Source organism: Epinephelus fuscoguttatus, linkage group LG5, assembly GCF_011397635.1.
Source record: "Epinephelus fuscoguttatus linkage group LG5, E.fuscoguttatus.final_Chr_v1".
Classification (NCBI taxonomy): Eukaryota; Metazoa; Chordata; class Actinopteri; order Perciformes; family Serranidae; genus Epinephelus; species Epinephelus fuscoguttatus.
The window spans coordinates 3,982,426-3,996,585 of record NC_064756.1 but is presented as its reverse complement, the minus strand read 5'-3'; the positions used below and the strand labels follow the sequence as shown (position 1 = coordinate 3,996,585).

The following is a 14,160-nucleotide window of genomic DNA, read 5'->3' as shown; positions in this document are numbered from 1 at the left end:
AATAAATATTTCCTAAAGGCGATGATGGTCAGCTGACAGATCACCTAACGTTAGCGTAGCTCTCAGTGCAGATGGCCACACCAAGGTTTTAGTTGTCAAAGCACACCTTGGAATCTCTCAATCATCTCTACTGCTTCTAATATGTGTTATAGGGTAGGAAACGCCCCACCCCCACTCATGTTAGTCAGTTGTGTTGTTAGTACCTGTTGGTGTATTGGCCTGGGCCCTGGGGCAAACTAGAAGAGGAAAGGCAGACAGGACAGAGGTTAAGGACAAGAGCACAAGATCCATGCTTCACTCTTCACTGATAGGCTTCTTCCAGTTCTGCTTCTGTTCAAAGGCTACTGCACAACTCTTGTCCAGACGGTCATCAGACAGAATTAAGCCCTGTTTCCACCAAGCAGTACAGAGCGGTACAGTATGCATTTTTTACGTTTCCATAGTAGAAGTTGTGGATGGTACCAACGGAAGCGTCCCCATGTTTGGTCCCCCCTCTGTTGGGGTACCTAGCACACAGATGTGGTACTAAAAGGTGGAGCTGTGAACACTGCAGTCTGATTGGTCAGTAGAGGACGGTCACTCGCTCAGGGCTGTAATGTGGCTGGTTTTGAGGCTCATGTAACCACTGTTCATACTGTGGCAAGTCTTACATATGTTACTTGTTTTGCTGCCTCTCGCAGCAGCAGTGGGCTGAGAAAAAATAATTTATTTCACTGGGCCGACTGCCGGTAGCTTTTAAGGTGGAACATTTACTTGTAATGTTACTCAATGCATGACCATTCCATTAGTTTCTATTGTCTCTCTTAGATGACATACACTTTTAGTAATGAGTAGCGAGTGACAACAACCCCGCCCACATTTAAGAGTATCGTTCATGGTGGAAATGCTAAACTGATCCAGGGTCTAGAAAAATGTGTACAGGGGTTACTTTTGTTTCTAAAGGTACTTTACCGAAAGTTTTTGGTGGAAACAGGGCTACACAAGAGGAGTCTTAGCTTTCTGAAACTGACAGCTGTGCCCATATTCATTAGCAACTTCCTTTTCTTGCTTGCTAATTTATTTACACTATTATTTTAACAGTAAAAACTACATCATTTACCTGATCATTACAGTAGATCTTAATGGAGATGATAAATAACTATGAATAAGCCTGCATGTGAAACTTTTACAACTTCACTTAAGAAAGGGTTCTGCCAATTAATTGGTCGAGCTTTAATAAATTACAGCAAATGCAGCTGAAACTACTTCCAGTCAGTCAGGAGCATTTGGAAGTAAAGACTTTAAATCATGTAGAGAAGGTCGCTGTGAGCATGTTGCTCACTAAGCTGTGGTATTCTGTGAGGTAGAGTACGAAGGACAGGCTGACACTGACAGTAAAAATGGTGCAGAACTGGAGAGAAGCAGGCAAACAGACATGCAGTCATTGTAAGAAAATCACAGGTAGATTCAGAAAACTGTACGCTCCGTTTTCCACTGGGAAGATTTCAGATAGCGACAGTGAGTAGCAATTGTGCCAAACTTGCAAACACAGGGACATTTGCAGCAGGAAGACAAGACCTTGACAGACTCTATCACAACTGACTGCTTTGTCTGTCACTCACATGTCAACAGTGGAGGCTAGGAATTATACAAAACACATTTTTCATTTATAAAGCACCACAGAAAATAACCTGCACCACAAAGGCACAGTTTAGCTGACAGAACTACTGCCTCTGATATAAGATGGAAGAAGTGGCCTCATTCTTTTCTAGAACGGAGCAAAGCACCACTGAAAGTGTGTTGTGGTCAGGGTGAGCAGTGGGAAGGCCTACCTGTCGGGCCTGTGGTGTTGGGTTCATTTGTGGAGGCGGGGTGGCAAACACAACAGAAGGGGGCTGCCCAGGGGGGAATGAGGGCTGCAAGAGACAGGAAGTGATATTAACAGCAGAAAAGTGCAACGCAGGAGAAACAAAGAGTGAGAAGGCAGTGATGAACAGTAGACAAGTGGTCAACAAGTGCATGGCTCCTCAGGCTAACTTTTGTAGTGACATCCATTCACCTATCCATTTTCACCCACTTATCCAGGGCTGGGTCACAGGGGTAGCAGGTCAAGCACCAGCATCTTTTCATATTTAAGTTTAGGGAGCAGACAAGGAGCACAGATGTGTATTGTACCTTTAAGCCGGGCTCAAACTACAGGAGTTTTAAAATCCTAACCCATTTTGAAATCTGGTTGCATCATTCACATAGGGGGAAATTCACAGCTGTTCTTCTCTCTAGTCTCAAACATGCACACACGACAAGATTTGCAAATAATGGCGCGTCACACACTACAGGATATTTTTAAGACTGTCTTGCCAGAGGGAGCATGAATACACGACCTCATGTGATCTCATGGGGAAGCAGATGTAAACAAAACGAAGTCTGACGTGGTGCGAAAACTTGCTGTAATGATAACAGTGCTTTGCTGTGAGAAAGACAAAAGCAGAAGGCTAAACGAGTCTGGATGAGAAAATGGTTGGAGAGACGCAGTCGTCATGGTTTGTCTTTTCAGCCACAACTGGAGGTGAGATTTAAACTGTTACTTTTGTTAGATATTAAAACTATAATGCTAGCTAACGTTAGCCTCAAAGGCTTCAACATTTACTCTTGTTTGGCAGCACTGGCAGGTGCTTCGTACACGAGGACCATACCATACCATTACCATAATTGCCCAGGTTTTAAATCCAACACATCAAACACGTTTGAAATGATTGGTGGGTGGGGAGTAGGGGGTGTCGACAAGTCTGTGAGCAGGAAGGGAGGCCTAAAGGCGAATCTACACTTGTGCATCAGCTTTATGCGGAGCCTACACTGGATCCTAAGCACCTGGCCTACACCATTGTCTGTGTCACTCAGCAGTTACACCTCCAAAACACTAGTCGGCGGTGGGGTTGTTGATTCAAAAAACACCCAAAACACACATTAAACACACATTAAACATGGCTTAATAGAGACAATTTCGAACGCAATTGCACAAATCAGCTTCACTATAACTCACAGCATTCAGAGACAAACACTTTATCTGGACACATTTTCCCCACAAATACAGCATGCTAACGTTATTAGCACAAGTCTATGGCATTTTACATTGTATAAATTAGCCTAGCAGCTAGTTGACATTTCCTCTGCTCATATGAAGCCAGGATAAATCACACACAAGACTTAAAATGCTATTTTGTGGAGGCTTTATTGTCTTCACAATTTACTGTTTCTTATCTGTGAAATACAAGTAAATATAAGATTTGTTTCCACTGAGGGAAATGGTTTCAGCTTACAAAAATAGATAGGAGGTCTGCGTCACTGCAATGTGTAGTTACATTTCTGGGGAGGTGCAAGTCAGGCTACGGTGTAGGGTACGTCATAGGCTCTGCATGCCAGACTGGATTTCTCCTCTGATTGTTGGGAGGGGTGATTTGGAAAAAAATATGCCTCAAACTGAAGTCTGAGTCCAGCTTAAGCAGGAGGAGGAGGGAAAACTTTCTGAATTTGAGGATACCCTTTTTGAAAGAAGAACATGGGGTATCTACTCCAAGTTTCTATGGGCAACAGTGAAGATGCTGCAAACTAGACTGACAGCTGACAACACGATGACACAGCAGCAGCAGCAACACACGGCCATATTTATTTATAACACTAATACTAATCAAGATGGAGTACAACAACTGTTTTGTGGGACTTTCTGCTTCATGGTTGCAAGTTATACCAAAGAATGGCTCACAGCTGCTGCAACCATTTTCAACCAGAGGGAGTACATTGCTGTGCGATCTGCTTTTCATTATGTGCACACAGCCAGTGTCACCACAGCCCTTTTCCCTGAGAAACACAGTGGAATAGAGCAACATGTCTTCAGAGTAGATGAAGTAGCAGGGCTGCTTACCTGTGAAAGGCCAGGGGAGGGGGCAGGGTGGGGGTTGGAGGGGGGTCCTGTTATAGGCTGTGGTGCTTTATTCATTTCATGGAGTTCTGCATGGGGAGGCGGATGTGGACCTGTATACAAATCTGATGAGGGAGAAAACAGGAGGTTAAATAGATCATTGTTTATAAAAACTAACAGGCATTTAATGAGTTATGATCACATTCAGTCCCAGAGTACTGAGATCTTATGACAGTGTAAGACAACGTGCAGCAGAGAGGATAGAGTTCAATGTGATGCATGTTTTTAAAGAATGGGTCACAGATTACCAGCATAGGTCTCATTTGTATACTTACATTTATGAATCTTTAAAGGTCCCAAGTGTGGTTACACTGAGGAACGTATTTTCCTAAAAAAAAAAAAAAATTAAAAACAGTCAGAAAGAGAAACCTCGTTTAAAATGAGCATGTTTTGGCTCAAGGCACATTCCACATAGTCTTTTGTTAAATTAATTACAGGCAAATAATAATACACACAGCACAGATGACAACATGACAGTGTAGTCTCACTTTCAAATGAAACGAAACAAAACAAAAAACAAAACAAAACTGGACTTGTACAGAACAAAGTCAATAAAAGAAAGGACATATATAAGTTAGAAGAATCACATCAGCATTTCAAACTATTAAGTTGACAGTACTAGTACAAAAAATAAATTTAAATGACAGGTAGAGCGTAATAATAATTCTATACAGTTCCATGCTTCATTCAAGCAAATTTTAACGATGATTTGTTGCTATTATTTTTTTCATAAGAAACCTGACTTTGCACTATATTTTTCAGGAAACTTCAATTCAAATTTGTTCTCAACTGCGTGTTAAATATAAATATTTTACCTAACAGAATAACCGTATTGGTGTAAGGTGTAAGTTTCAAAGGAAAGGGTGAGAGGCCCCAGCCAGGCTTGGATATCAGTCCACAAACCTGCAGCATAGGCTTTTTAGTCGCAGTAATTTTATAGAAAATCTTCAATTGAAAGATCTGGAGGAAGAGTTCATTGTTGTTTTGTAAACTGTTCTAAAAAAAATTGTTTCCAAGGTATCAAAATGTTTGAATGAAGAGCAGCAGTAAAACCACTACTCTGCAAATTAAAATTAGAAATTCTTTTTTTTTTTTTGGACAACCACTTCTGGCACCACGCACAAAGTACACAGACCTGTTGTCTATATTCACGCTTTACAAGTTTCTGTTTCCGCTCCACTCCTTTATCAAATATTTAGTTTCTATGACCTCATCTTGATGACATGTCCAGTCAAAATAGTTAGCAGTATCTACGTTAACCTGATTCTTTTCAACAAAGGATGTACAGGCAGGTATGACACTGAGAGGAGCACATGACAAATAGTTGATGAGTTTAATGATACAAGTCTGCAATGTAACAGTCAGGTGTGATGATGTCAGTGTGATCTTAAAGGCAGAAAAATGATCTTCATGCTCCTCATTGGTGGTGAGTGACTTACAGTTTGAAATGGCCTGAGAGGTAAAGTTTCAGGTGTCTTTAAGTGGAGTATTGCAAACGTCTTGGGATTAATTCAGGTGGGTGTTGTTAGCAAACATCACCAGAGCAATGCTAACGGTTAAGTAAAGCAAGTGAGTCATAAAAATTACACCTGGAGCTCACATTACAACAGTCAGTTAAGCCCACAGGGTCTATTTCAGCCAACCGCTTCTCTCATACATACAAGCTTAGCAAGTCGGTTCCTATCCATCTGGTCAGCCTAAAAATGCTCAGCTCTGCCCTTAAACCCAGACAGATCCACTTTAAAATACAAAGCATGTGTTCAGTAGTTATCTTACTTATTGGTGGACCAGGCAGACGTTATTTGAGGTTACAATAAATATTTCAGGGTAAAATTAGAACTCCAAATCAACCTGAAATGAACAAACAGCACATGCATGTTAAAATCACCCTAGCGTATGTATTAGAGGTGGGAATCAACAGTGGCCCCCTAATACTACCGTGATATTATCACAATACTTTATTCACGATTCAATATCACTGTGATTTTAGACTGTTTGTGACATGCTAAGTATATCTATATAACATATATTACGTCCCCAAGGGAAAAAAATGTCAACATATGTTTTATCTGATGAGATAAAGCCTTAAAAATCATTTTTTATTTCAGCAAAATGTTTCTAGTGGACTGAAACTGCAACTAATTTTATTATTCTAGTATACTGCCAAAAATTTTACTTTTAATTGCAATATTAATACTTTATATAATAAAAGAAATCAATACTTAATGTCAATGTATCAATACAGTGTTGCCACACAAAAAAATTACAATGCTATGCTGTATCGATTTTTTCCACCACTCCTAGTGTACGTTAACAATTTGTTGCGTTACTAATCGCGTGACCTAGCTGTTGCTGTGTAGGCCTATCTGTTTTTTTTTTTTTTTACTGTTATCTGGTCTGTTATATTTTTACTTCTTTCCTTTTTAATTATAGATTTATTTTTGTTAATCCATCCGCTTATCCGAAGCCAGGTCGCAGAGGCAGTAGGCTAATCAAGCACCCCAGATGTCCCTCTCCCCAGCAACACTTTTCAGCTCCTCCTGGGGGACCCCAAGGCGTTCCCAGGCCAGACAAGATACGTAAACCCTTGAGTGTGTTCTGGGTCTGCCCTGGGGCCTCCTACCAGTGGGACGTACCCAGAACACTTCTCACGGAAGGAGCCCAGGAGGACCCTGATCAGATGCTCGAACCTCATCAACTGACCCCCTTTCACACGGAGGAGCAGCAGCTCTACTCCAGAGCTCCCTCAGGATGTCTGAGCTCCTCACGCTATCTCTAAAGCTGAGTCCAGCCACCCCACAGAGGAAACTCATTTCATCCGCTTATATCCATGACCTCATTGTTTTGGTCCTTACACAGAGCTCATGACCACAGGTGAGGGTTGGGATGTAGATGGACCAGTAAATCGAAAGCTTTGCCCTCTGGCTCAGGTCCTTCTTCAACAGGACGGTCCAGTGCAGCACATGCATCACTGCAGACGCCGCACCAAACCGCTGCCAATCCAACTCCCGCGCAGTTTTACCATCACTCGTGAACAAGACCCTGAGATATGTGAACCCCCTCTTCAAGGGTCCGGGGTAACGTTATGAAATGTCACTGCAAGCTCTATTTACCATATAGCAATATTTTTTCATCATTAACTTCAATTTTGATTTGTCACTGTCACTACTAATGTGATATAATTAAAATTATAGTAATTTATTAGGGTTTTTTTTGGAACAAAATACTGTATAATTAGCTACTGTTGAGACCAAAAATGACCAAATTACCAATGCACTCATTCACAGAACACATAGTGCCTGTTTCCACTTACAGTTTGGTGCTTAAAGTTCGGCAAAAAGTGTGCATTTAACAACAGCATCCAGAGGCCATGCTGAACTAAGTATAATTTACTGTCTGCAGAAGAAACTTTTGAGGATCAAAACTGAATGTCTGATATTTGGAGGAGGAGGAAATTTAATGTTTAACTTTGCTCAGAGGCAGGAAGGATACAAATAAGTAAAGGATTTTTGGTACATTTCCTTCACCGAAAAAGACAAACAAAAGGGAATACTAGCTTTTCAGGAAAACAAGGGCAGTTGACAAACAAATGTATTTACGTCAGGATGTCACCTAATCACTTAAATCATCTAGCGTTTCATTTGTCAGTCACTGATCCAGTGGATATTTCTAGGATTTCTAATTAAATCCAGTCACATTTACAAAACCATCCATGACCAAAACAACTGTCCAAGACATTGCAAAATAATAATGTCTCATTACACATTAAACTTTATCTGCTTGATATCAAAACCATCAGCTCAGTCTACACTATGTATTTCTATCATTTATATCAGAACTTTATTGTTAACGTACAAATTACTCCTTGTCCATACTGCGAACACAAAATATCACGGTTTTATAACTCCGGAAATGTGATCAGCAATGTACAGATTTTGATAGATAAATTTAGGGTATCAGTGTTGTATCAGTATAGATCTGATACTAGCGCTCTTTTATGTATGTGTACTGAAACTGATAATTCATTTATAAGTTTATAGTAATAGTGACTAAGAAACTGTTTATTGTGGAGCCTGTTAGCTGATACACAATCAGTTTAATCAGGCCACTACTGGCATTGATGCCAATTCAATGTATCAGATCCAGTCAAGAATCCAAAGCTACACGTGTGACGTATATCACAATGGCAGAAACTAGGTAGACATTTTTTTTTACGCAATACTGTCACCTCACTGACTCAAGGGTCATTTCATGATTCCCGTGTTATCATCCTCCGTAGGTTATACAGCCTTTGCAATAGTGACACATTTGGTATTTATAGCCAAAGCCTACATTATCTCCGTCACTGACACACACATACACCCACTTTCTCTGGTACACACTCACTCACTCACACACACAGAGAAGCAGCAGTGTAAAAAGCCTGAGTCATGATGAATCAGGGTGTTTTTTCTTTCTTTCAAAGAGGAAATCACGCTGCAGAAATGGTTGTAATCACCGCCACTGTTACCATGACTATCGCAACACACAAACAAAAGAAGACAAAAAGATAAAGGATTTTAACTGAGCTAGGGTTTCCTTACAGACACATGAAATCCCTAGAATAAAAAAACTGTCTCACAGAAATTGATGGTAAGCTCATCATGAGAACACTGGAGCCTTGGAGAAACTTAACAATATAAGTTAGGGTTAGGAGAGACTGTGGAAATACGTCAGGGAGCAGTTCAAAGGCTCATCCACAGACAGAGAGATTGTCAGGCTGAGCAGGGCTAGCTGGGAGAAGACATGCTGAGTAAACAACCTCAAGGCTAAAAGAGGGTCTCAGACTAACAACCTACACTGCCTCACAGGCTTTGCTCCTCTCACTGGGGAGCACACAGATAAAAACCTTTACGTTTACGGAGGAATGCTCTTCCCCTCAGTCGTGAGACGTGGCCAGCTTCTTTAACATCTGCTGGGCCAGTGACACACACCGTCTACACCACACTGGTTAGTTTGCAGAATTTATAAAAATGATTAATCAGTCCGAATGCTAGGAACAGTCTGCAGCACTAAAGACATAGCCAACAGGGGTACCCCAGAGGCTCCCATTTTTGCAGGAATCTATGTTTTAAGGGAGCTGTGTGAGCCAGCACAATGCACCCCCACCTTACTCCACCCCCTAATCATACACAGTACAGTCATTCGAGCTGGTCTGACATGCAGCAGTGTGGAGCTCCAGCCACCAGCACCACTGCTGGTGAAACATGCGCCTTCAACTGTTGCATAAGTGTCTGCGTGAACTCCCATGACCCGCTGAGGAGGAGAGGGGGAGAACATAGTTTGTTAAAGAAGTTGGCTGTCATGTCACCTAAAGAGGGTGTAGCCACTGTGAGTTTACCGCTGTCTCTGTGCAGACACCATCGTCTAGACTCACTGTACCAAGTGCAACTGTTGTTAAATAACTGCTTACTGAAAAAGGCCTTTTCCCAGTGCTATCTACGACGAGAGCTGAACAAACTTTACTGCCTGGTCAGTAGTCAGTGAAAAAACAGGGCTGCTTTTATGAGTTTGTGGCCTGCTGCAGATATCAAAGTACTCTGGAAATGCCAAATATACATTGTACATCGTTACTTTAAGGAGTACTTGTAACACTGATTCCTTAGCATCTGGTAGAAGCCTAGTATTGCCCCTTACTTATGCTTTTAGTAATTCCTCCGATAACTGAGCTGCAGGCTGTGATGACAGTACCTGCTACAGAATCAGAAACTGACCAAGGTGCTCTGAGCATGCTCCACAGTTTCTGCCCTGGACTCTGACCTGGAAGTCAAAGCACTAAATGCGTGACAGAAGAAGCTGGTAACAGCATGGAGAAATCTACATCCAAAGCCGTGCATTTTTGGACGGACGAGGAGACACAGTTCATGATGTGTCGGCTGAAAGAGTTGAACATTTTAAAAATACATGGATAGGAGGAAAACATGGAATGGTGTGTGACGTAATAGGTCAACCTGAAAGAGGTCTAATACTGACAAGCTGTAAGGGGGCGTATTGCCACCTATTGTATGTCTGACTCCACTACTTCTACGTCAATAGATTGATACCCGTCCCGTGCTTGTATACTGGGACAAGGATAGCAGTCCAGTTAAATGGCCGAGTCGAGCTGTAATTGTAGCTCCATTTAACTGCGCATGTAAAAGTACTGAGTGACTCAAAAAGCTTCAGTGGTCACAACCTTCACTTAACTCATCTGCATCACTTTAACTGTGGATAACTATAGCTTAGATTTAGCCTGAAAGCTGGAAAAGAGGACACAACACGCCTGTTATGTAAAACAGGCTAGTGTTTTTGCCCCAGCCTGTCAGCAAAACCAACATATTTTGAATAAACTATATTCAATATTCAATAGCCAATATTCAAATTAATTTACCTAAGCAGAAAAGTGCCAAAGTTATCTACAGTAGGAGTTAGGTTTCTGTGGTACCATGCAGTTTCTTAAAAGGGTATTCCACAGAGTCGATACTGCACTTACAAAGTTGAGGGACTTACAGGAGACACATTTAAATTGGACTGCTCCAAACTGAAGCAGCAGAGACCGAGATATATTGAAAATTAGCCCTTAGTCTGGGTTAATATCCAAAAACACCAGAAACTACAATTAACCATCCCTGTCTGTTATATGCCCACATCCTTTAAACACCACACACCCAGTGTGTAACACAAGCTTGTTGTTGTAAATTTAAAGTCTCAAGCTTGATCCAAGATAGCCTGACGACATCAGCCGGGTTTATTCTTTCTTCTCAGACTTTAAAAAGCTTCCTTTAAAGCCACATCACACATTGTACCACTGTCTTCACAGACTGACAAGTACTCCTCATCAAAGGTAATCTTCATATGTTAAATTAGTAAAGTGCTCCTTTGACATAGCAGCTTAAACAAACACAAAACAAACAACACAGAAGTGTTTACATGGACATGAATAACCTGTTTATGACTGGGATTTTGGAGTAGCCCGTTTATGTGTTTAAACATGTAAACACCATATTCCGTTTATGAGAACCCCAGATATGCTGGCTGGAGTACTCTGGAAGAAACCAGGATGTATACAGGGTATATGAATAAACCGATATCTCTGTGGTCATGTAAGCCTCATAAATGGGTTATTTGTGTCCCTGTAATTGCTCTCAGGGATTTAACAGAACAAACACGGCCTTTACAACACCGCTCTGCTGCTGACAAAGGTCAATAATTAAAACAAAAAGGGTACAATCACATCTCCAGCTATGACGTGTCAGTGACAAACATTAAACAGCAAATGTGGCTCCAATTTAGCTCCAGTGACACAGCATCACTCCAGCACAGCCTGTTCCTCCCCCTGCCATGCTCCTCTGGTTAACTAACATTCTGCAAAAACCCACACGTGTCCAGACTCTAGGCTTTTTAGGTTTCACAACAGGAAGTTTGACAGTGTCCTTATGTCAGGCAAACTGTAACAGCCAGGCTCGGACACATCATGCATGTGTCCTGTGATTGCACTTCTGCTATTAGCTTCATTCATTCACTCCAATTAAAGCATGTCACTGCTAAATATTCTCCTGGATTGTAGCTCGACAAAGACGTAGGATAAACATCTGCCTGGTTTACATATATGGTGCTCGTTACCTTGCATAGGAAACTGCATCCATTTTGGACCCACACTCTCAAAGGTCACATGTCTGCAGTCCTCAACATCTGCTTCATGCCTGCTGCAGCACGCAGGGTGAAGTGATCGACAAACAGCTCAAACATGAACACACCAGCAGCTACTAAACTAACAATCTGACCAGCTGTCAGTGTCAGGAAACAACTGCGACGCTCATACCAAGCTAGCTATCATTAGTAAAACGCCGGTGATTCGCCAGCTAAAACTGGTGTGGCACACTTTTGCTATGACACAGGGGCGTGTCTGTCAGTCTACTCACACACGCCATACAGCAAAGACACTTATTTGCATGGCACTGTCATGAACACGCATTTACAAAACACTCAGTGCTGCCAAAACACCTGCAAATAGAGCTGCGAAGACATGCTGCTCTATGTTGTGCTGTTAGCCATGTTGCTAACTTTCCTAGGCCCCATCTGGGTTTACCACGTGGTTTCTCCTGCTATTGGCGCGATGCACACCCCAGCTGCCGGCTTCATGCCAGCCACACCTCAGCCAACATGACAACCACCTACCTTATATAATGTAAAGCACAAACTTACTAAGCTTTAAGAAGGCGACAATGAAGACAGACGTGACGACGTCAGTGAATGAGAAAACGAACCTAGATGACTGTCAAAGCTAAGGTGGTGGCTCAGCTCGTGTTTTCATCAGTAGCTCAGTCTGCTACCTCCAAGCTTTAGCTACCTGGGTATCAACACAGCAGCAGTGCTGTCAACGGTGTCGTGACAATGAGTAGCGTTCCTGGAACTACCCAGCATGAGTCAGACACCTCCGTTTCGTTTCGCAGCCCGGTTTAACAGCAACATCACCAACACCGGGAAAGCCTCCGTTTACATTGATGCAATACTGTGGATGCTGATGGGCAACCCCACATTTAGCAACCTAGCTCTCTCATGTAGGGGAGCTTTACATTACAGAGGCTAACCTGGAGGCACAGCGACATGTCAACCACCTCAGCAAGGCCCTAATGAAGGTGTCACATGCGCCAAGCTTCAAAACAACTGCCCTATCACATCGGTCTCCAGCCTCCTTTTACTCACCAACGTCACTGTCTCATGATTTCCTCCTGCGTGTTAGAAATACCTGACCCCACATACTGTCACGTATTTTTACTGTCTGTCACTAACGTTAAACGCTAACGTTTGCGTGGCTGATGAACAGGAACACCCTAACTATTCCCAACCAGATATGTTAACCACCTTTACTACCTCCTAACCGCCGGGCACAAACGGTTTCAGATTGCTGGCATGAACGTTACATCGCCATCATGTTTTCAGGTATCAAGTTATCAGTATGCATGTTATTTACAATCACAACTGTCAACAGACGTCGCTTCACTTACAGCCAGGCTGGCAAATATTAAAATACAAACTCCATCGCTGTCTGCTGGGAGGCTGGCACCGTGGCAAAACACGGCTTCGACACAACTAGAGTGAGTTAACCTACTGCTACCTATATAGCTTAACCAACCGCTAGCTAGCTAGCCAGCCGTGGGTTAGCTAGCAGCATTAATTAACCGGCGAAAACAACAACATTGTGATGCGACAGTCTATTTGTCGCTTATCAGACAGAACATATTACACACAAGATAACATGTTTCTAAACTTTACATGAGTGAGAGCTCATTTAAGCTGTCTATCGGCGTGTTAGCTTGCTAGCCGGGGTAGCTAAAGTGAAGAAAGAACACCCACGTCGCATTAGCATGGAATGCTAGCACCTAGCTAGCCTGCTAATCCCTGAAAACACAGCAGGAACACCAGTCAGCAGAACCCACTGAAGAAAGTCTCCACACAGACGGGTCCGTCCACGATAAAAGTCGACACGCAGATCTGACTGTCCCCTCAGGGTCTCTATTACGCCGCGACTTGACACTTACAGGTTATTTCGAGCATTTTAATAAACAATTTAGCTCAGGACCGTGGCTTTACCTTTCTCTCCTTGAGTCCGCAGAGCCGGACGGACGGAAAATCTTCCCGGAAGCCGGTAGCTTGGTAGTTCCGGCAAAATCCCATCACGTGAGACTTTCCGAGTAATCACGCTCTCGGCTGTGTTTTATGTTTCCTCGACTTGATTATCTTTATTGTGTTTGTGTGTGAACAACACGACTGTATAAATATTTCAATGTTACCTAATACATTTGTTCTCAAAATAGAGTCAACAAAACATATTCATGTAGATAGAAATAAGAAGTTTAGTTTCACTTTAATTTAAATTAGAGTTAATAATTTAATAGTTTTTTTTTTATTTTGGTCACATACTTATCGAGCAAAGATTATTTCAGACATTTTTTTCACAGTCTGTAGGCTTATTTTCGTCCACCCTATATCAACCCCAAATATCAACAATACCAAAGAAAGGAAATAAATAAATTAATACATACATGCATTATATTCTAAACTATAATCCTTAATTATTTTACAGTTTAAGGTTTTTTTTGTTTTGTTTTAAACTCAGCAGAGAGCAACACAATTTTACCTCTTTAGTTTGACTCTCAAAACTGAAACACATCTGTATTTCACGT

General features: G+C 41.9%; 1 protein-coding gene across 4 annotated transcripts in view; it reads right to left on the bottom strand.

Annotated features, from left to right (window-relative positions):
- LOC125889140 (eukaryotic translation initiation factor 4 gamma 1-like) overlaps positions 1-13,620 on the bottom strand; it is a 52,776-nt gene extending 39,156 nt beyond the window's left edge. For 3 of the 4 annotated variants that reach the window (XM_049576864.1, XM_049576866.1, XM_049576867.1), the window contains exons 1-5: positions 13,568-13,620; positions 4,231-4,283; positions 3,899-4,020; positions 1,812-1,895; positions 204-236 (exon numbers count right to left, since the gene is read on the bottom strand). In XM_049576864.1, the coding sequence (XP_049432821.1) occupies positions 204-236; positions 1,812-1,895; positions 3,899-3,973 (192 nt within the window). In that variant the 5' untranslated portion in view covers positions 3,974-4,020; positions 4,231-4,283; positions 13,568-13,620. The remainder of the gene's footprint in view (positions 1-203; positions 237-1,811; positions 1,896-3,898; positions 4,021-4,230; positions 4,284-13,567) is intronic. The other variant, XM_049576868.1, reaches the window with a different exon arrangement.
- Between the last annotated feature and the right edge of the window lie 540 nt (positions 13,621-14,160).